At 39.8% G+C, this 21,696-nt stretch overlaps 2 protein-coding genes across 6 annotated transcripts; one reads left to right on the top strand and one right to left on the bottom strand.

Annotated features, from left to right (window-relative positions):
* Nucleotides 1–4,990: 4,990 nt before the first annotated feature.
* On the bottom strand, nt 4,991–15,262 carry cbx5 (chromobox homolog 5 (HP1 alpha homolog, Drosophila)). Its single transcript, XM_066672927.1, has 6 exons — nt 15,131–15,262; nt 12,651–12,720; nt 12,248–12,463; nt 8,775–9,000; nt 8,071–8,171; nt 4,991–7,470 (listed from the first exon to the last, which is right to left on the bottom strand). Exons 3-6 carry the CDS (start codon nt 12,385–12,387, stop codon nt 7,329–7,331), a joined length of 609 nt encoding a protein of 202 aa, XP_066529024.1. The 5' UTR covers nt 12,388–12,463; nt 12,651–12,720; nt 15,131–15,262; the 3' UTR covers nt 4,991–7,328.
* An 850-nt stretch (nt 15,263–16,112) lies between these two features.
* Nucleotides 16,113–21,615, top strand: hnrnpa1b (heterogeneous nuclear ribonucleoprotein A1b). Of its 5 annotated transcripts, none has more exons than XR_010802736.1 (12): nt 16,113–16,179; nt 17,532–17,645; nt 17,755–17,901; nt 18,486–18,696; nt 18,776–18,868; nt 18,964–19,053; nt 19,343–19,411; nt 19,585–19,761; nt 19,870–19,998; nt 20,081–20,160; nt 21,328–21,392; nt 21,479–21,615. XR_010802736.1 is itself a non-coding variant. In XM_066672926.1 (11 exons), exons 1-10 carry the CDS (start codon nt 16,168–16,170, stop codon nt 20,149–20,151), a joined length of 1,113 nt encoding a protein of 370 aa, XP_066529023.1. In that variant the 5' UTR covers nt 16,113–16,167; the 3' UTR covers nt 20,152–20,160; nt 20,391–21,459. The 5 variants fall into 5 exon arrangements, 1 of the variants encoding a protein (XP_066529023.1); XR_010802734.1 differs by having other exon boundaries at nt 20,391–21,392; XR_010802737.1 differs by having other exon boundaries at nt 20,081–20,189.
* Nucleotides 21,616–21,696: the final 81 nt, after the last annotated feature.

The following is a 21,696-nucleotide window of genomic DNA, read 5'->3' as shown; positions in this document are numbered from 1 at the left end:
CCAATTAGTCATTGAGAATATTTCCATATTATAAAATCTTAATGAAAATGGGGTTGAATTCACACATTGTATTGTGGAAACTGTAAAATGTAGCACGTCCAACTCGCTGTTAGCCTACATTTTGAAAAGACGCAGCTGTGACAGTGTTCCCTCCCCGTAGTGCTTCTTGTTTTACAGTGTAGTGAATAGTGATTAGGGAGCTATTTCAAACTCATAAACACTCACTAAAGTGTGCTCCTCTTTTAACTCGCGGTGGGATTTATGGAGGCTGTGATCTGTCCACACTAATTTAAGAATAAATACACTAAATCCAAACACTGTTTATCTTGTTTTATGCTGAGAGTTCATTTTGGGGGATTAAGACTCAAATAAATTAACACAAAGATACATACACTCACACCAGTTCATAGCAAAGTTGGTTCACTGAAAAATAATCACCCAGTGTTCAATTTCACCTCACCATACCAGTTTTATGTCTGTTTCCCAACATAGCTTTCTTCAACTAAAAGTAATTTTACAAACAGAAGCATGACTGCTGCTATATCCCGGCCTACAATTAATAGGAATGGCATAAACGATGTTAACAGCAGTAGTCCCTCTGCTGCATAAACAACCTGTAACAGCTTTGTCACACCATAGTACACGATTCTTCACAGCCCATTTCTGGGGAGAGCTACATGCTACTTTTGCTAATCCTTAGCTTTTGGCATCATGTGTAGCTGCTTCTTTTTGTTTTATTGAAGGATATACAAGCAGTGTGAGTACAACTGAACATCTGTGGGTTTTTTTTATATAAAATTCAGAAGATGTTTCCTCGACTGCTCTCCAGTCTGTTTGTGTGCTCGAAAATGGTCTAATGTGCTCACGAAGCCCCAGTGTCTGTACAAGTTAAAAAAACATAAATAAATAAATAAATACATATACTTTCTAGGGCCGATATGCTAGGCTTTCTCTCTCTTTTGAGACATCTGGAGATTTTAGACAATGGAGAGAAAGCCAAACTTTGAAAAGCACAAACTGAAATGAGGATTGCTCTGTTCCTGCTCCATAGGTGGGTAATATAGACATCTTTTTTGCTGTTTCAGGTCATTTAAAGTGGAAATGTCTCCAAACACGGGAGATGACTAATTGCTAGGGTGACCAGACGTTCTCTTTTATCCGGACATGTCCTCTTTTTTAGACTTAAAAAAATGTCCGGGCAGAGATTTGTTTTTCTAGAGTTTACATAGAGCTTCGAGAAGTTTCGTTTACAAACTACTCCCTCCCCTACTCCGATTGGTTCGCTTGAGTGAGAAGGGGGCGTGGTGAAGTAGCCTAAAATTTTCTGATTGGACGGTCTGACTGTAGCGCTACCGTTATTGGTCGATAACCTTCTCTGTAAACATTTAATTGGTCAGTCTGCACGTCAGTAGTCCTTGTTTACGTCAGGCAAAGCTCCTGTACCTAACCTCATCTCGAGCAGCTATTCCGAAACGTGAATGTAAGTTCTCGGATGAATTAAAAAAGAAATTCCCATATTTTGTGTAGCAAATAAAGGTGTAAAGGACCTAAAATCACACATAGGTTCAGCTAAGCATACTACGGCAGCGAGGGGCGTGACCTCATCCCCCCACCCCCGGAGACGTGTGTCCTCTTTTGTACCATGTCAGATCTGGTCACCCTTCTAGCTGCATTACCAAAAGTGCTAGCTACAAAAGTAAACAACGAGTTTCTGTGGTAATTCCAGCAGTGAATATAAACTTACAGACAAGTTAAACTTCAGCCACTTACAACCAACAGTTGTGTTTTTACATATCGTTCCACCTTAAAAGACAAGGAGCTCCCCGCAATCGTAAACATTCCCTATGAGTAGCCAAATGCGCTAATTATAAAGGGAGTCCTTTAAAAACATGACTTTGCTTTTTATAAGGTCTCTTATGAGTTCTAGGGGCTGGGATTTCAGAATTGTATTGTGTTACAGGAATTCAGGGGAAAAGAAATGGAAAAAGATCAGTTGAAGAAATAGATCAACTGCAGAACTTTTATTGATCTGAGCCAAAGTAATCTGATCATAACAATAACAGCAGAACAAAGGCATATAATACTGAAATGTAAAATGTGTAACATTACAAACCTAAGGGCAAGAATGAATACATGTGGCGTGCTTAGCTTTTCAAGTGAAAAAGAAAACTCATACCATATGTCTAACAATCTAATTCTGGAGGTTTTCCATGGGCATGTGTTGCTTATTTTTGTAGTTAAATCAGGCGTGTGGAACAGAGGCCTGGAGTCCAGCACAGTTTGGTTATTTCACTGCTCTATCACCCCTTTAAACCTGGGTACGGACTGAGCTGGATTAGATATTCCTGAGCACTAAACTGTTCAGAAATCTCCACCTCTGAGCGAAATACTACAAAGGTTAAGGCTACAGGGATTCCTAACTAGACTTTTACTAAAACAAAATGGCTTCTAGCTCTGAGTTTGTTAACTGAATGTTAAAAGTTGATTGAATGTTAATTTACTTCAGACCAGGTATGTGCAGAGACATTTTTGGGGGCAGGTGATCAAGCCAATTAAAAGGGCACCCATCACCAAAATTATTCATAAAATTAACAACAAAAAACACAGTAGGATATTTAACTTATTTTTATTTGTATTAACACAATCAATGGAAATTATGCACTTTGTATGAAAAGGGTTTCCTCCGGGTGACTGTCTGTGAGGAGTGTGGTGTGTTCTCCCTGTGTCTGTGTAGGTTTCCTCCGGGTGACTGTCTGTGAGAAGTGTGGTGTGTTCTCCCTGTGCCTGTGTGGGTTTCCTCCGGGTGACTGTCTGTGAGAAGTGTGGTGTGTTCTCCCTGTGTCCGCGTAGGTTTCCTCCAGGTGCACCGTTTCCTCCCACAGTCCAAAAACACACGTTGGTAGGTGGATTGGCGACTCAAAAGTGTCCATAAGTGTGAGTGGGTGAGTGAATGTGTGTGTCACACTGTGAAGGACTGGCGCCCCCTCCAGGGTGTATTCCCACCTTGCGCTCAATGATTCCAGGTAGGCTCTGGACCCTCCACAACCCTGAACTGGATAAGGTCTACAGATAATGAATGAATGAATGAATGGAAACATTAACTGTTGTGGTTAAATTTGCACCAATCAACGTCAGGTATTTCACAAACACTCTCATTACCTGTCTGTCTGATGCTGCGGGTCAGAGAAGCGTGTAGCGGCGGTTTGGCCTGGTGCTCAGCCCTGAATGAGTGCTTACCCGAGGAGGAAGAGCGAAGGTCAAGGCAAGAGCTTGTGCCGCGGTGGATCAGATCGGGGCAGAATTCTCACAAGGACTCAGAGAAATGCCCGTCAGATATCAAAACACTTTTGGAGGGAAACTGATGTCAGAGAAGGTAACTTTTATGTAAATATTGAATAATGAAGAAAAAAATTGGGCTCCAGCAGAAAGGGCACTTTTCTCATCCAGGGCAAAAGGCAGGTGCTTGGGGGGTCACCACTAGGGGTCTATCTGTGCACGTGCCTCCTCCAGACACTGTACTTCCAATACATACAGTATACCCTTTATCAGAATTGTCTGTTTCTGACCAGTGTGTGTGATAAACAGTGTTTGTTCTTTGTATGTTTAAAGGAACACTAGGTAATATTTTCACCTTACAATTCTAGCTTCAAAATCAGTGTGATGCACCACTGAGCTGTAATAGGGAGAACGGTACCTCTGTCGTTGCTACTCTGGGCTCATCACTAAAGAAACTGCACTATGTAACTTTTGGAGAAGGGTTGGAAACCACCCCCCTCCGTCCTCCTCGACATTTACTTCAGTAATTACAGTACAGTGTTGTAAAAGGGGAAGCCACAGGAGCAAAAAAAATCTCACCTAGTGTTCCTTTAAAGTACAAATAACTAAATTACATTTAATTATAAATAAACACATGATTCTGCATTTTTTTTTTCTTATAAAATTGTGCTGCTTTATTACTAAACTAACCTTAAAAGTAACCGTTCTGTTGGTTACTGAATAAGAAAATAGTCAGGCTTTTAGTCCAAATCAAATGCACTCTAAATGCTGCTTTGGTCAATACCACTTCTACAGAGAGAATTATACTGAATGCATATTTATCAATAGCTATTTTCCTTTTGTCAAATCCAGATCGTCTCTCGCTGTTTCTCTATTTTTTTTTAACATTTTTTTCTCCTCCAGGTGGGAATGGTGGTAGAGCCTCAGCGCTCCATAAAGCACGGCCCCACTCACTCCCTTCACTCCCCACGGCTGCAAATTTACTGGTGACCTTTGCATTCCATTTGGGATGTTGCAGCTTCTCTCTCTCTCTCCTCCCCCTTTGACTTTGGAAAATTCCACTGCCACTGAGGTAGTCAGGAAAGCAGTCTGGAAAGAGATGGAGGTGGGGGTGAAAGATTGCTTCTGTCTTCAGTGCTGAGCTCCTCAAGAGGTGAGAGGCCGCTTTAGGCCTCAGCCACAATTCACCTCATACACTGACTCACAGTGAGACACCTTTACTGACACACTTCCTACTTCACATTACTACTGCTCATCCTTGTTTTTAGATTTCTCACGTTTTTGCACACCTCCAAAGTCCAGTTTTCTTAGTAAGAGCTTCGTTATCGCTCCACGTCTTTTCATTATCTCTGTACACTTTACACGACAAAGGGCCGCTGGTGCTTTAAAATATTGTAAAATTAATAAAGTTGAGGCTGTCTTAGGACATGAATAAGTATGTTTTTTATTACTTCTTGTTTTATATGGGTGCCAGTGTAGCATGAAAACAAGGTTCCTAAAGAAAGTGTGCATGGTAAAAAAACACAAAAAATTAAATAAATAATAATAATAATAAATGTACAAAACCTATATACACAGTTTTATTGTGTACCTACTTGAGTTCAATATTTGATCTTTTTTTTCCTCTCTCTAAAATTACGCCGCTCCCCTAGTGTTCCCCTTTGCAGCAGTTCACTCTGTTTCTCAATCTCAAATCCTCCACCATAAGAATCATAAAATCTTTATTGATTTATTTTGGTGATTTTGACATTTTCAACTACATGTCACCATGTCCAACCTAAGAAAACAAAGGTAGTTCACAGATGATACGTCACAGATGAGCAGGATGTGGCTTATTCTTTCTGTATTTTATGAAATGCTCTATACGAAGATCAGTAGAACCAATGCTATTCTTCTATAATATTAGTAGGCAGTGCAGAACTATTTAAAATCAAAGAAGAAATCCATTCATAGAGGTACTTGTACAAGGAAAAGGGAAAAAAATGCAAACTGCTCTGTAATCATTTTTGGTCCGTGTGTGTGTACAAACTCTAGCGCACACTTCTGCTCAGTATTCAAATCTACAGTTTACACCAAAACAAGAGCACAAACTCCACCCAAATCATGACAGTCCTTTGTGATATTAGGGGCTACACTGAGATAATTCGGATCTATAAATTATAGAGCATAGTAGAATAGCACCATCTGCTGGAGAGAGGCAGCACTGCCCTTGGAAAACTGCAAAAAAGAACCCAAAACAAAAACATACAGATATTGTCTATCCTTAAATATCAGCTTTGTCAAATGATTCATTGAAAAATAAACAATCAAATGTGTTGAAAATCTAGGTTTACTACAATTTAATACAAGACATTTTTAAAAAAAGATTAATCCAAAAAAAAAAAAAAGTAAAAGACATCAAAAGCATGTTTTTTTAAAACACTTGATTGAATGGACATCTTTAAAAAATAAAAATGATCAGCTGTGGGACGGGTATTTTTCGTAACATGAAGAAAAGTAACAGAACGTGAAGAAACAGGACGAAACGAAGAGGCAAGCGATAAAGCTGCAGAGGAGATAGAGGAACAAACCCTGTTACAGCATCATTTAGACAGGAAGTCAAAAATACACATCGGTTCTTTGCTTTGAATTTCATTCCTGAAAGGCCTTTCTCATTTAAATACATATAAACAGCCTCGGTAGAATGTAAAAATCAGGTTTTGGCCACTTCACTCCTGTCTAAACGTTGCTAAAAAAGGTGCCACCGTAGTGAAGTAAGAAAACACATGAAAAGCTTCAAGAGAAAATGGATCGAGAGAACGAGTGAGCTAGCACAAAGAGAGCTGTGTGCATCTAATACGAAGATCAGCTGCTGTTCATGGATTTGGTTGAATTTAGTCGAAATTAGTAGCTAACGCATGTCAACAAAAGTCATGTATTTTTAATAATTGGGTATAACCTGGCCAATGAATTTTCAAACCATTGTACACCTGAGTTCATAACCGCATTAAAAGACTATTTAATCTGACTCCATTTAACAACAAGACTTAAATGAATACTGGACAAATCCACTATACGTTTTAAGAAATGCCCAGACAAAGGGCAAACAGCGATATGGTCAACGTTGGCCCTATGAACCAATTGGCCACCAGGGGGAGCATATGAGGCAGACCATAACAAACACTTGCTGCTGGATGAGAAATCAACATCCTGCATAAACATACTACACCCTCATCTGTCCTCACATGTCAGTCTAAGCTCGTTAATAGACTAGTAATAACTCCTGTTAAAGTGAGAAATAAAATGCAGACTTTTAAAAGCACAGAAGTCGGAGAGAATGGACATTCATCAAAGCCCGGAACTCGACGTGTACATATCAATATGGGCCACGTTTACAGCTTCAGATGCATTTGTAAGTTTTAAAAAAGTTTCATTAGGGTCCTACACATACAAAACATTCTTCAAAATGCAGAGAGAGAATTATAATTCCATTTGATCACCCGTGTGGTAAACAAACGAAAGGGCCCACCGTGAACCGTGCTCTGTAAAATTAAAAAAAGAATACCTGTCGTCTACCTAATCCAACATTGCAGATGGAGAACAGTGATCTCAGTTGAAAATACTCACTGAGAGCTGTCTGAAGAAATTTTGCCATGTGCTGTATCTACACTATCACACACAGTTAAGAACAAAACCATGGGAGGGTAGGGGGGGCACAATATTTTAAACATGGAAAAACAAGTTGAAGTTCAGCAAGAGAGAAACACGTGATTTCAACAGTCTAACACATCCAATTCCCAAAAAGCTCCTGCCACAGTTCTCAATCACTTGCCTGTCCCTCAACTCTTGATGGTGAAAGTTGGTAAGAGTTGCTATTTTACATGAGGGAGAAAGGAGACTGTAACAAAGTGGGTAGCGACCTCCCATTGCTAGGAGGCTGGTGGTGTTTTTAAAATGGTCCATAACAAAGGGCGGATTGTGAGTGCACTCGTGTCTATCTCCAGGGGTCGGGGAGGGGGGGGGTGGTGAAAGGGTTTGGGTGGGAGACCCTCACACAACCCCCACCAGCCCTTTTAGACAGCTGCAGCACCCTTCTCCTTCTTCTCTCCATCCTCATGCCAAGTTAGACGCTCCTCATAGAAGGCGATGACGATCTGCGGGCATTTGTGATTGGCCTCTTTCGCAAGCACAAGGTCTGCCTCGTCCGAGTCCTTCCTGTGGAAACAGAATGGTTTCCTGTGGTTAATTACTAAGTCGTTACAATTAAAATAAACACAGAAAATGTGCATGAAATTACTTGCAGGATGGCAGTGAACAACAGAAGTAACCACTGTAAAATTCAGGGGTTTAAAAAATAAATAAATAAATAAACCCTGAACAGATACAGTGTATTTTCTTAGAACATATAACATCTAAAATATGTAGAAACTATTATCTCACATTAAGACTGAACACACAATATAACACGGGTTCTCAAACTGGCCCCAAAGCTAAACGGTGGACCACCTTGTGGTTCCTCAGTGCAGTTGTTGTCAGACTGTCTCTATAATGCAGTAATAATGTATACTTTACACTTCCACCCAAGAGTAATTCCCACCCACACAACTGTTCTTGTGAAAGGTGGAAACAACTAATGCTTCTTCAATAGATTTACAAGACACAAAATCTGTGCTAAAGGCATCACAATTAGAAGTACACTGGGAAACAAACAAGGTGACAGTGATTCACCACAGGCCCCTTGATTAGCCATCTCCTAACTGCATTGTCATGTAACAGTCCTGCAAGTGTTATATGACCACTCAGTCTAGCACTCACCACTTCATTAGGAACATGAGGTCTCCACATGAGTCTGTAGCACCAATAATCTTTTCTGGCTCCAGGCCTCTTTCAAAGCCTCTTGCAACAAGGATCTCTTCCTGAGCAGAGAAATAAGGCAAAACAGCATTTAATTAATGTGGAACAAAATGATAAACAAACACATACACACTCAGAATGTTGATAAACGTTATAAAAATACCTGATTTGCATTTCTGTCACTCATTCTACAGTGAGATATAGTCATAACTGTGTTACAGGGGAAGTCTAACAGAGACTCGTACGTTTAGTATTGTGGACTGACTACCATTTCCACAACAAACAAGATGCACAATTTAAAATGCACTGCATTCTATTTCATTAAGATGTAAAGCTTGCTTGGAGGTCAATAATATTGGCATCATTTTAATGCCATCATCTATTTTTAAAACTTGACACTATAGATCTGCAGGAACCCTGTACATATGGCATAGTACCTGTGAGCAGGCTAATTTACTGTCCTTCCTGTCTTTTCCTTAGAAAGAAATCTGCCAATCATGCCACAACACACAGTCAGCACTTCAGCAGTTTACCCATACTGATTAAGTGTAGTACTGAGCTTAAACTGCTGATATGCATGTATAGTTTTTCAACTGCCTCACCACAACGTCTATGCTATGGTGGTTTTTGTGGGGGGAAAAACAACAAGACTAGAAGCCTCTCACCTCTTTTTTCCGCTTTGGCTTGCTGCCGCCCTCCTCCTCTTCGTCTGAGTTTCTCCTCTTACTACTGCTGTCTTTCGAGCGTGCCGCAGTGGAGCCTGTGCTGGAAGATTTGGCCCCAGTGCTGGGAGTGCTGGTACCACTGCTGCCCTTCTTGTACGTCTTCATGAACTCTGCAATGAGGTCCGGACAGTCCAGATTCTTTTCTGGCTCCCAAGTGTTGTGTTTACTAAAAATATATATTAATAATAATAAATAGACAGTAAAGAGCAAAAAAAAAGCACCTAAAACAACCACTACACTGAGTCAATGCATATGAGTCAGATGGAGTGGGAGCAGATCAAAAAGTCAATACGTTTACTATGGAGGTATATTTGGAGGAAAACACCTGAGCACTGGTGAAAGTGGAATTTGTAGTCACAGAGAAAATCACTTTAGTGGTTGCAAACCTATAGGATTATTTTCTTCACCCACAAATACACATTAACAGTTACTAAACCTGTCACAATAACTTTTTTTTAGACTTTTTTTTGGATAATATACTGCCTCAGAAATAATTGCGATAAATAATATTGTCATTTTTATTATATAATATAAATATAATAGTATAATAAAATGCAATGACACCTGTTTAGGTGTCCTATTATTAAGAATATAGGAATATTATTGTAATATACAGAATGTTTAAATATCCTAAATAAATTAAAAATAAAATAAAACCAAACAAGAAAACGAACTCTTAGTCTTGGCACTAAATATTAAACAGACCTTTAAATTAAAACATATTAGCTATAAATGAGTTAAGGAATAACAATTAGAAGGAGAAGAAAGTACACAAAGTTCCACTACTTGTGAATGTGCTTCATTTTGTGCTGTCATGTTTATATCTACATCGTTGAGCAAACGCATCTGTAGCAGCCAACTGTTACAAAGGTCCCTCTCCAACTGTGTTTTTTTTTTCCAGCTCAGAAAACTGGATGGGATGGTTATATATATATATATATATTGTATGTCCTTTTAAGTTTGTTGTATTGCCATCTTTCGTTGCCTTTGTTTTTTGTTATTGGGCTCTCCTCGCTCTTTCAGTGGGCTCTCTCCTCGCTTAAAGCCAAAATGTTCTCACACCATTTGGACTTACAATTCTAAACTTTACAGGAGGTCCTTGGGTTACGTCAGTCCCGAGTTACGCTGTTTCGTGGTTACGACACATCTCCCATTTACCGTATATAGCCTTGTTTCGACTTAAGTGGTTTTGCGTCATAACGCGAACTTCGTGTGTGGTGTGCGCGGCGGAAGAATACTTGGTTACGCGGCTCGGGACCGAGGAGGATAAGCGTTAGGATAGGATAAGTGCTTACAGTATGTTATTTACGTACAGTATGTACGTATGTTCCGACTTACACCAAAAATCGGTTTCCGACGCGACGTAGGAACGGATCAACTTCTTAAGTAAAGGACCCCCTGTACTACATGCCTATCAGCTCCCAGCCTTGTGCCCCACCTCAGACAGAGATCAGATGAGAGAGCAGAACAGCACAATTGGTTAATATACCGGTGTTGTTCATTTTTATAGAAACAAACACGCATGTAAATATCAAGGTCAGCAAAAATTATCGAGTTCATGCCTATATATAGAACGATAAGCCAATAATGTAATTATTGTGACAGGCTTAAGAGTTACATCTTTACAAATTCTTTATTGCAGGTGCACAAATCCAGTTCCACACACACCTTTTGTTACTGTTGCAGCGGTGAATATGTTGCAAAACACATCCACAAACTCCTATTAAAAAACATGAAGCCATGGACCATATTTGCACATTTGCAAAACAGTATGTAAATGTGTGAAATAAGAGTTACACACCGGTAGACCACTTTCTCACAAAAGCACCGGTTTACTTTTCTTGGACATTTGTCTGCACAAACACAATAAATGACTACATTTGCTTGAATATGTGGGTACTAGTCTTGAATGTTATTGGCTGATGTCTCCTCGTTGTGAACGAGAGCCTCCTTTTGTCCGGAAAACAAACACGGAAGACCATGGATCCATGTTTTTTTTTTTTTTTTAAACAGGGGAAATGGAAAACAAGAAACTACTCTTTTTCTGAGGGAAAACTAAGTGGCATAAAAATAAAACTGAGCATCTCTTTCTATGTCGTATGATCATGGGGAAAAAACATTGTTTTCCTTTAGGATGTTGTGGAGATTTAGCTTTATTTCTCACAATCCTGCGACTCCCAATGAACTGATTTTTCAGGGTTGAAACAGATCAACCACAGATAGTATATGGGATACACTCTTGGCCAACAATTCAGAGTCGACATGCTTAGTTGATTCAGTCTCAGTTTGTGGGTGCACTCATCTGCACAAATTCAAATATTTTGACCCTCATATCTCACACTCTTTCCTCACAACATATATCACTCTAAACCACTGTAAACAGTGAATTAACCACGAACCAGTCATGACTTTTTCTCTGGCTCTGTCCTGTTTAAAACTGACAGCAGCTTTGAACATCAACGAGGCTTGAGTCGCACAGAGCCCAGTTACAAAAAACAGAGCATTTTCCTAGTTCTATTTCTATACCACTCTGCTTTCGATCAGAAATCTGAAGAGCAGTTTCTTTTCAATTTGCTTCGTTTCAAAAACTACCTAAACCCTTTGTCCTCCATGTTTGTTTTATGGAGAAGGCTTTTCATAAAAGGCGCTCAGTCACAGAACCAGGAGACATCAGCCAATAGGATTTGATGCCCAACAAGTCCTCTGATTGGTCAGAAAGGTTTGCTGATCTATAAACAGTACCTGCCCCTGGCTCTACAGATGCATAAACCAGTCCTGTGCCACACAGACAGAGATATTTGTGGTTTGAGAGTGAAAAAACAACATTTTAAGAGTCGTAGCCACAGATTTGAGCAGACTGATTATGTTTGTGCAAGACAAATATACAAAACAAACAAAAAACGATGTGAGAATATGGTCTACAGGTGTGTAACTCTTATTTCACACATTCACATATTCATTTGCAAATGTGCACATCTTGTCCATGGCTTTACATTTTTAATGAGTGTGTTTTGCACTATATTCAACACAGCAATTGTAGCAACTGTGATTGTATGTTTTATGTTTTTGGGTGTGTAAATGGATTTGTGCAGCTACATTGAAAGATTTGTGAAGATGAAAGTGTTCATTTGTGTTTGTGGGAGAGGAAAAAATAATTCTACAGGTCTGTAACTGCTAAAGTGATTGTTCTTGTGAATATAAATTTACTGATACATGGGTGACTATTCTACAAATACAAATTCTTTTGTCACTGGTGCTCAGGTGTTTTGCTCCACATGTACCTCCTTAGTTTACAGAAAAATTAAAACATCATAACAAAGCTGCGTGCTATTTTAGTAAACACTATGTTCATATGAATGAATGTTGTATAATATAATTTATAGAATATTATATAAAATACAAACACAGCTTACTCTGAAAAACCTTTCCACTTGAGAAAATATTCCACACGGCCTTTCACAACCCTCCTGTCCAAGACTTTTTCTACCACGTATTCCTCTTCATCTGAGGATGCAGACTCCTCCTCGTTGCGGTTCTGGTTCTTCTTTCCCATGGCTATTTCAAACACTTTTTACCTGAATGTAAGAGAGGAATTCTCCCCGGCTAATAAAGAGTAAACAACTCTCCCTCTGTTAGGAAAGACAAAAATGGAAAGATCATTAGAAATGGCTGTCTCGCTACTGTTAATGTGAAAAGAATTCAAGCACTTATACACATGACCCAGACAAATGGAAAATATCTCAAAATTTGGGTTCATTGTGAGAATAGATGATATTAGATACGTCAGTCTTACGCTTTCCTTCTCCTAATGCTTACCTATGTCAGGGAAGGCAGACACAGCTCAAATGTAGACGATTAAAAGTTAAAGCAGGTGGGCTGGCTCCTCCTGAAAATATAAAATTAAAATTAAACATGAGAAGTACACAAAGTCTTATGCCTACTGAGGTACTACTGAACATGTGGGCAAATTATTCATTCATAAATATGTACACTGTTAATACTGCTAACTACCAGAAACGGTCACTTGAAATGTTCATCTCAAATATATATAACTTACAGAAACATACTGAACCTCTGTGTTGATATGTGTACCACGTTATTACTAAATTCTGTGCAAAATTTCATTCATTGTCTGTAAACGCTTATCCAATTCAGGGTCGTGGTGAGTCCGGAGCCTACCCGGAATCAATGGGCGTAAGGCGGGAAAACACCCTGGAGGGGGCGCCAGTCCTTTGCAGGGCGACGCACACTCACACCTATGGACACTTTTTTGAGTCGCCAATCCACCTACCAACGTGTGTTTTTGGACTGTGGGAAGAGACCCATGCAGACAGTGAGAGAACACACCACACTCCTCACAGTCACCCGAACCCACAAACCCAGGACCCTTGAAGCTGTGACAATAACACTACCTGCTGTGCCACCATGCCGCCCTGTGCAAAACTTGCTAGTGTTGTTTTCTTTATATTGCTCAATAGATGTTCAAGGTAGACATAAATATAACAGAAAAACCTGTATTAAATGTATACAAGAGACTGTATTCAAAATTCCAACTTAAATATATGTGACAACATAGGGTTTAATAAAAATATTATATCACAGTAAGACATTTTGAGACCTATCACATCTCAATATGTCACATTCACAACACAACCTTATATCTCCAAATGGTAAGATGCTCATGGACAAATGTATTTTAAGTGTCATTCTGGACTTAAAATGGTCTTCGGGATTTTTCCCCACATCATATAACGTAGATGACATTTTCAAATAACATAAAAAAAATTCTTCAACCATCCAAGCACAATTTGACTCCGGTGGGTGGGTGTGTTGGCCCTTCATTTCTCCTGATCACAAGCACAGTGCGAGACAGAGTGAGCATTGGTTAGGTGGCCTAATGGCCTGGACTCCAAGAATGTTGAGCTGTACAGTGGTTCCCGATTAGCAGCAGTTTGAAAAGAAGTCTTTGCTGGTTTGACATGTCTCAACAGAAGCTTGTGCTTGACCTCGACCTCCCAAGTTGGTGGTATTGTGAGAAACTGGGTAGTACTACCAGATGTATCAATGGGGAACAAGTTTGAGAACAAAATAATAAAGAATAATAATAATATAACAACTGTGCGACAATCCCATGCACTACATACCCATTTAAAAATAGGGCAAAATAGGTACTTTTAAATTAACATTGCAGCTGGTCAATGGTCTTTATGTAAAAAAGGATGTACATGACATTGTAAGAAAAACATGTGTTTTGTGTATATCTTGATAGGGGTAAAATATTGTTATATCGCCTAACCCTAATAATGTACAGTAATGTTAGTGATATATGCATCACGGTCTGGACCTGATTCATTGGCTCTAATGTAAGAAGCCAATGAGCACAGACTCACTTTTGACGGCTGGAAAGCCACATAGATAATCAAAACCTAATATCTGACCAAAAAAAATCCAAATAAAACTTGAGGTAATATGTAGGAAAACGATACGACAGAGTAAAGCAGTAGTTTTAACGGCTGACATTTAAGTCGCATTTTTTAGCTAACGTTAACTCTGCTAGCTCACGTCCTTAAGGTGGAAGTCCCCAGTTTTTCAATGTGATATGATTTACTAATTTAGTTATTATTCAGTGGGCACAAGAAGCAGTGTGGAAAACCGTCCCCTTCATAAAGACTCAGGTGTATATGTATGGGAAGCTACCGTTACATTAGGGGGTGGGTAGCCAGTCAGCTAACTGAAAAGCTAATTACCTTTAGTTATTTCAAACCCCGGGCAGCAGTGAAACTCAACAGAAGTGAGATTCAAACAATCAAAACTAACAATGTAGAACGGTTTTTAATGCATTATATGGCCCGGTGTGTGTAACATTAACCTGAAACCAAGCGCATGTGCTCCGGCTGCACCATTTAAGGTGGACAAGAGAGCTCAGGAGAAGCAGTTTGCTAACACTGGCCCAGAGACAAGGCAATGTAGCACCACAGCAGGTTTCAGCTGGGAAAGCTGCTTTATTAAAGACATTAACCCGTCGTTTCCGATCTCCGCCGCTTTCTGAAACTCGAAAAACTGCTGCGAAATCACAGACATTTGCATGGTGTAGGTCTACGACCAATTTGCCGTTGTTGATAAAAGGGTAGTCGGGGTCCATGCCTAGCGCCAAGCTAACGATTCGGTCAGCTCCATTCACAGTCAGCGGTGAAGCGACGGTGTTGTTAATCCGTTTCTTGAAGTGAACGCACACTTTACCGCATCACACTCAGCGAACAAAGATCAGAGCCGAGAATAAACCCGCTCATACTCACTGAGCTCTCCAAGGACCGAGCTGGAGGTGAAGAACCTCTTTGCAGGTTAGCACAAACCACTGCTCTTCATGAACGATTCAACCGTGTGTGTGTGTGTGTGTGTGTAAGAGAGAGAGTGTGAGTGAGAGTGCGCGCGACAGATGATATGTGTATTACTATCCTTGCGAGGACCGAATGAGACTTGAGAATTTTCTCAAAATCTTTAAAACGCAGTTTTCATCACATTTTACTGAACTTAAAATCTGGTTTTGATTAACGGCTGTTTTTATTATATTTTTAATAAAATAAAAAAAACTTCTTGTATAATTGTATCTGTATATAGCTTAGTATGGCGGTTTATAAGTAGTATGCGTTTTTAGCTACATTATTATCGTTACTATTATTGTTATTATTATTTGTTTGTTTTGTTAAAGGGCACAGGTATTTCCCTCTCGTTATTGGTCAGACTTAACTGTAGTGTAAGTCTACGGAAGTCCTCGTAAGTATAGTGAGACAAATTTGTGTGTGTGTGTGAGCATATACGAGCTGCAGCGCGCCAAAAACACACAATAGCGCGCTCACACACACACACACACATATATACACACTCACACGCATACACACTCACACGCATACACACAACAGTACACATCACTGTTTTTAGTTACAGACAAATGAAGTAGAAAGCCCAATGGCAAATCACACTATAATGAACACTGTGTGTGTGTGTGTGCAGTAGCCATGTTGGTGCATAAGCATTTTAAAATTTTATACACCTTCAAGACTGAAATGTACGATTTCGACCTCTTCCAAAAACCCAGTTGCGCATGTTTGGTTGTGGAGCAGCTGAGAGCTACGTGTCCACAATGACACAAATCTGAACCAATCGTAACTCAGAGGCATTTGACGCAACACTGAAGCGGGAATCTAGAGCCAATCCTGGGCCGCGGTAGGCGGGACTAGTGGGAGGGGTATAAATATTGAGCACAGGCCTTTTCCTCCCTTGGCGTCTTCGTCGATTCGTGTGTGGCGCAGTTCAGAGAGCTCAATTGTGCAGCATGTCGAAAGAGGTCAGTGGATTTTTAGGCTAAATTGATGCTTTGTTAAATCCGTCGATGTGTTAGAGTTAGGTTTAGTTATTTGCGGGTGGGTGCATGCTCTTTTTATCGTCGGATACTTTGAAATTGATACACGTACAGCGTTAAGTAACCGTTGCTTTGTCGACACTACAGCCAGCTTATCTTAATGTGTGTGTTTTTTATGAATATGTACACCGCTGAAAGCGTTGACTAAATTAGTCTTTCCGAAATTTGCATGTGACCGAGCTAGTGTTGTTGATAGGGAGAATGCACTGCTTACGGTAGTACAGCAGACTTAACAACGGGCTTTTAAATATATTTACTCGTGCATAAACAAATGGTCGTGTGTTTGCTAATGGTGGAAATATGGTAACGACTTCGGTATTAGTGGAAGGCATTGTATTGTCTGCTCTGTAATTTCTCCTGATCTTTATGGAAGTGCTGGGACTCCGCCATTTTGATTGTTAGGCCGCATGGCTGGGGACTAAATCGACACCTGCCTAAGAGTTTTTGTTTATTTCTTTGCTTAGTCCTGTTCACAAAGGCCGCTTTACTGGAACGTGTTCATCATAAACCACCTACACTGCCTTTGATGCCCATATCCCGATCAGTGCTTGAACCACGCTCTCGTATTGCTTTGTGGTGTTGTGTAATGTGTGTAAGAGATGAGCGGTGGGTCCCGGTCTTAACATGGCGGGTGTGGTGCTTCTTCTCAGCCCAGGGAACCTGCAGCAAACACAGTGTGGTCTAGAATGAATGAATGAACGATTGAATGAATGCTTTGTGGCTATGCATTTATAGCAGAATGCTTCGTGCTTGGCCATGTTTGTTAGCTACAGCTTTGCTCCTTTTGACTCTGTGTAAATGTTGTCTTTGTTTCGGTCTGTGACCACAATTCTGATACAGTTGTGTTCTCAACATTTAAAGATATAAGGGAGCGTCCTCCATTTGTGACATGCACACATGAAAGTAAAGCTGCAGAAATAAACTCTTTTAAAATTGTGACGTCACAAAAATGCACATTATATGTCCAGTTATTTGTCATGTGTTTAGCTTAGCACACTCACACTTTACCAGACAGTGTACTGCACCAAAATCCATGGCAGACATGATCCAGTGGACACCAGCTACTAATTGTTACTCTTTAAGGATTTAAAATGGTCATAATATAAACAATTAAAATTTAGTTAATCTAATGTTCTGAGATAATTATTACTGAAATTATAACACTTCAAGCGGTACACACAGAACTTGTAAATTTATACCCAGAATGATGAAGAATGACTTGTCAACAAGTGAGACTGTTTACACCTGAATGATAATTCTGACATGATGATTTTCAGGGGCGTGAACCTGAGCAGCTCAGGAAGCTGTTTATTGGAGGCCTCAGTTTTGAGACTACAGATGAAAGCTTAAGGGAATATTTTGAGCAATGGGGCACGTTAACAGACTGTGTGGTGAGTGTTTTTATTTATAAATAATTAGAACATGAAAATAATTGTTTACATGTAAAATTTAATTTACTTCTGCATATTCACACCTCCCCTCTCTTTACTGTGTTGCTAGGTAATGAAAGATCCAGAAACCAGGCGGTCTAGAGGCTTTGGATTTGTCACTTACTCCAATGTGGAAGAAGTGAATGCTGCTATGACCGCACGCCCACACAAAGTCGACGGTAGGCTAGTGGAGCCTAAACGAGCAGTGTCTAGAGAGGTGGGTTGAAACTAGGGATGCACCGTCATCACTTTCCCTAACGATATTTCATGTTCAAGTTTGATCAGTTTCAGCATGTCGAACATGAGGGGCTTTTTTATTTCCCCACAAATTGGACATAGTTGCGTAGTGTAAACTCTCCTCCAACTCAAGGCTGAACGAGTCCCTTCATCAGCCAATGAGAACAGAACATAAAGTACACGTTTGGTTGGAGAGTTTAAGGTCTTGTGGTGTTATCCCCAGTCGCGTAGTTTGACCTTTTTTCCAGTCTCTGTAAATGTTAACAAAAACAGTTGTGTAGTTTGAAATACCCATTATGTTTACAATCTGCCCCAACTTGAAATTCAAGCTGCATCTAGTGGTGCACCATCTGGTTTATGGGACTATGCCCCGAAAAGTGCCCTGTGTGCCAAATGTAGGGAATAGCGAGTAGTTTGCCACTTGCAACACACCTATGGTATCGGTGCTCTCTGTAGCCGATACGTTTACGTGCAGTTATCGGTGCAACACAAGTTGAAATAATGCAGTCTGTTCTCTTAGATGTATGGCCTAAGCTGTGTCTAAATATTTGGATGTTTTTCCAGGACTCCAACAAACCGTTTGCACACATGACTGTGAAAAAGATATTTGTGGGTGGCATCAAAGAAGATACTGAAGAGTCCCACCTCCGTGACTACTTTGAGCAGTTTGGGAAGATTGAAGCTATTGAAATAATGATTGATCACAAGACTGGAAACAAAAGGGGCTTTGCCTTTGTTACTTTTGATGACCACGACTCTGTGGACCGCATAGTTAGTAAGTATCATCTAAAGTTTTGGTCAAATCTGCTTTTTCTACCAGCCAGGAGCTGTACTAAATATGCTTTTTAATTTAGTTCAGAAGTACCACACAATTAATGGCCATAACTCTGAAGTGAGGAAGGCGCTTTCTAAACAAGAGATGCAGAATGCCTCAATGAACAGAGGTGGTAAGTTGACATTTTTATTTTTTATTGATGAATCTTTTTAAAATTTCCTGGAGCCCTTCCATATTTTATTACATGAACCTATGTTTGTGGTGCAGCACGAGGAGGTGGAAACTTCGGTGGAAGATATGGAAACAACGGTTACAGCAGTGACTTTGGAGGAGGCAGAGAGGGTTTTGGTGGTAGAGGTATGTTGTGTATTTTCATAATGGGTTGTTTGACAATCCTTGTTTTTATTTAAAAAGCATTGTTTTGTGGATATTTATAGTTGGGTTAGTTAATACCATGCAACTCAATTGGAGTGACTTCAGATTTTACATTCTCTTGAAGGGTGCTGTGATAGGAAAAATGTTTAGAAATGATGGGTTAAACTACCAGAGCTCACTCTTTGCTTTCCAAAGGATGTGTGACATGTCAAATCAGGGGTTAATATTTTAGGATATTTTCATGCTTTAGCATTGTTTACTGTTACTACAGGAGGCAGAGGTGATGGTGGAGGATATGGAGGAAGAGATAGCTACAATAATGGCTTTGGAGGAGATGGTGGTATGTTCACTTTTTCTAGGTCATAATAGTTCTTGTGTAGTGTTTGACATGCTGCTTGTATTCGTATAAACATTGATTTTCACTACTCCTGGTTCTCCTGGAAGAGCATCTCGGTAGCTATTAATGGGAAGTAAAATCTTATGTATTTCTGCTCTATATCAAATCTTTTATAGGTGGCTATGGTGGTGGCGGTAGTCCTAGCTATGGAGGCAACCGTGGCTATGGTGGAAGTAGCAGTGGACCAGGCTATGGCAGCCATGGTGGTGGAGGATATGGTGGTGGTGGTGGCGGCGGCAGTGGCGGTGGTGGCTATGACAACTATGGTGGTGGCAGTGGAAACTTTGGAGGAGGTGAGTGAATGAATGTAGTTTCAGTACGTTTTCAAGTGACGTAAAGACTTGTTTACGTTGTCAAATATGCCTATTTTTGCTCATTGTGGTGAATGTACTTATCTACAGGTAACTTTGGAGGCGGTAGCAGTGGCAGTTACAATGATTTCGGTAACTACAACAACCAGCAGTCAAATTACGGCCCAATGAAAGGAAACTTTGGTGGAGGAGGAGGCAGGAACAGTGGCCCATATGGTGGTGAGTAAATGTGTAAACAGAAGGAAAGGGAGTGGAGGCAGTGCTGCTCAGTAGTAAACTTACACTTTTCCTTCTGTATCAGGTGGATATGGAGGTGGCTCAGGAGGTGGTGGTGGAGGATATGGTGGCTCTGGTGGAGGCAGAAGATATTAATCCTAAGAGGTTGGTATGACCTGCAGAGCTTTTAATGTGTAGGTGTTTCATTTTTTCTTTCTTTCTTTTTTATTTATTTTTATTTATTTTTTTTTTTGTAGAGATGAGAATTAGGAAATGGTCTATGCCAACAAATGTAGTTTTCAACTGGATCCCCCTGTGAAGTTTTCATTTTAACATGATCTTTCGAAGCCGCAGACAGTGTGCAGCTTAACATTGTTGTTCATATTGTTCAACAGGACTCAGTACTTAGGAGAGGAGGCAGGACAGCGAGAGGGATGACAGGGCAGCTGCAGGTTTACTCCCTAGATCTGCTCAGCCAATCAGAAGAGATGTACAGTAGCGATATGAATGGGACTCCTGCATTCAATTTTGTTGCCATACAGGCTTTTGGTTTTTATTTTTTTCTTTATGGAACGCATTCCAAATGAAATGAGGTTATATGTAGACTTTCAGTCAGTAATTATGTGTAATTTCAACCAATCATGTTGAAATAAAAGTATTTTACAGTTTTTTTAAAAAAAAAAACAAAGGTTTGCTGGTTTTTAAATCACTGGGAATTTTTGGGGGAAGGGGTTCTATTGTGTAGTCAGGCCTTCTCAATGGAGTGGACGTTCTGGCTCTATATCTCAAGTGAATTATCCAGTCAAAGTAGAACTGAATGGAAATCTGTTCCACAGTGAATACATTTAAGACTTCCATCACTGGAAAGTGCTTTTATAAAACACCTGAAGAACCAAAATAGTAAGTTGGCTCAAAGTAGCTTAGGTTACGTGGCTGCAGAGACTAGCCATGGAAACAAGCTGAGGGAGGAGTAGCAAGATCGTCGCCATTGGAAGAAACAGGGAGCATTTGAGTACAGGTCTCCTCTGAAAGACTAGCAGGCAGCAACAAAATGGCTTTATTGCCTCCTGTAGGTAAGAACAGACTTCACCACTACTGTTGGACTCAACTGATTTTATTGTAGATGCAGTACAGTATTCAATGTTGCTTTCATTGTAATTGCATTCATTGACAGGAAAGTAACTGCAGAGAGATTGAATGTAATGGACTGGCAAACAAAAATAATACAGAATTCACGTGCTTTAATATTAATGCATGCAATCTTAGTAAGTATGTAGCCTTATTTATTGTTCCAAGCGCAAATGCCTTAATCGTTTATTTGCATTTTTCTAGGAATCTGATGCAAAGCATCTTCAATCCAGAATGGATATTTGCTTGTTTCTACAGGCACTGTTAAGGTAACCTTATATCAACCACTTGTTTTTGTTTGTTTTGTTTTTTAAATAGTACAAAATAAACACTTTTTTCTCTTTTCTATTTGTAGGACCAAGAAGCGGATGGAAACTTCATTTTTACTTTTTTAAACTTTTTACTTATTGTATTAATAAAGCTTTTAATCAGGTGAAAGAAGTCATGTCTTTTCTGTGAAAAACATATAAATAATGCATTGGAGTATAAGTGTTTTAAATAAATTGAGATTTATTTGACCTCTTGCTACCTAGTATTTGGCTATTACCCTGAGGTGTGTTGAGAAAGCTTAAG

Source organism: Hoplias malabaricus, chromosome 5 (genome assembly GCF_029633855.1).
Source record: "Hoplias malabaricus isolate fHopMal1 chromosome 5, fHopMal1.hap1, whole genome shotgun sequence".
Taxonomy (NCBI): domain Eukaryota; kingdom Metazoa; phylum Chordata; class Actinopteri; order Characiformes; family Erythrinidae; genus Hoplias; species Hoplias malabaricus.
Note: the sequence above shows the minus strand (reverse complement) of the source record. Positions and strands in the feature narration are given on the sequence as shown.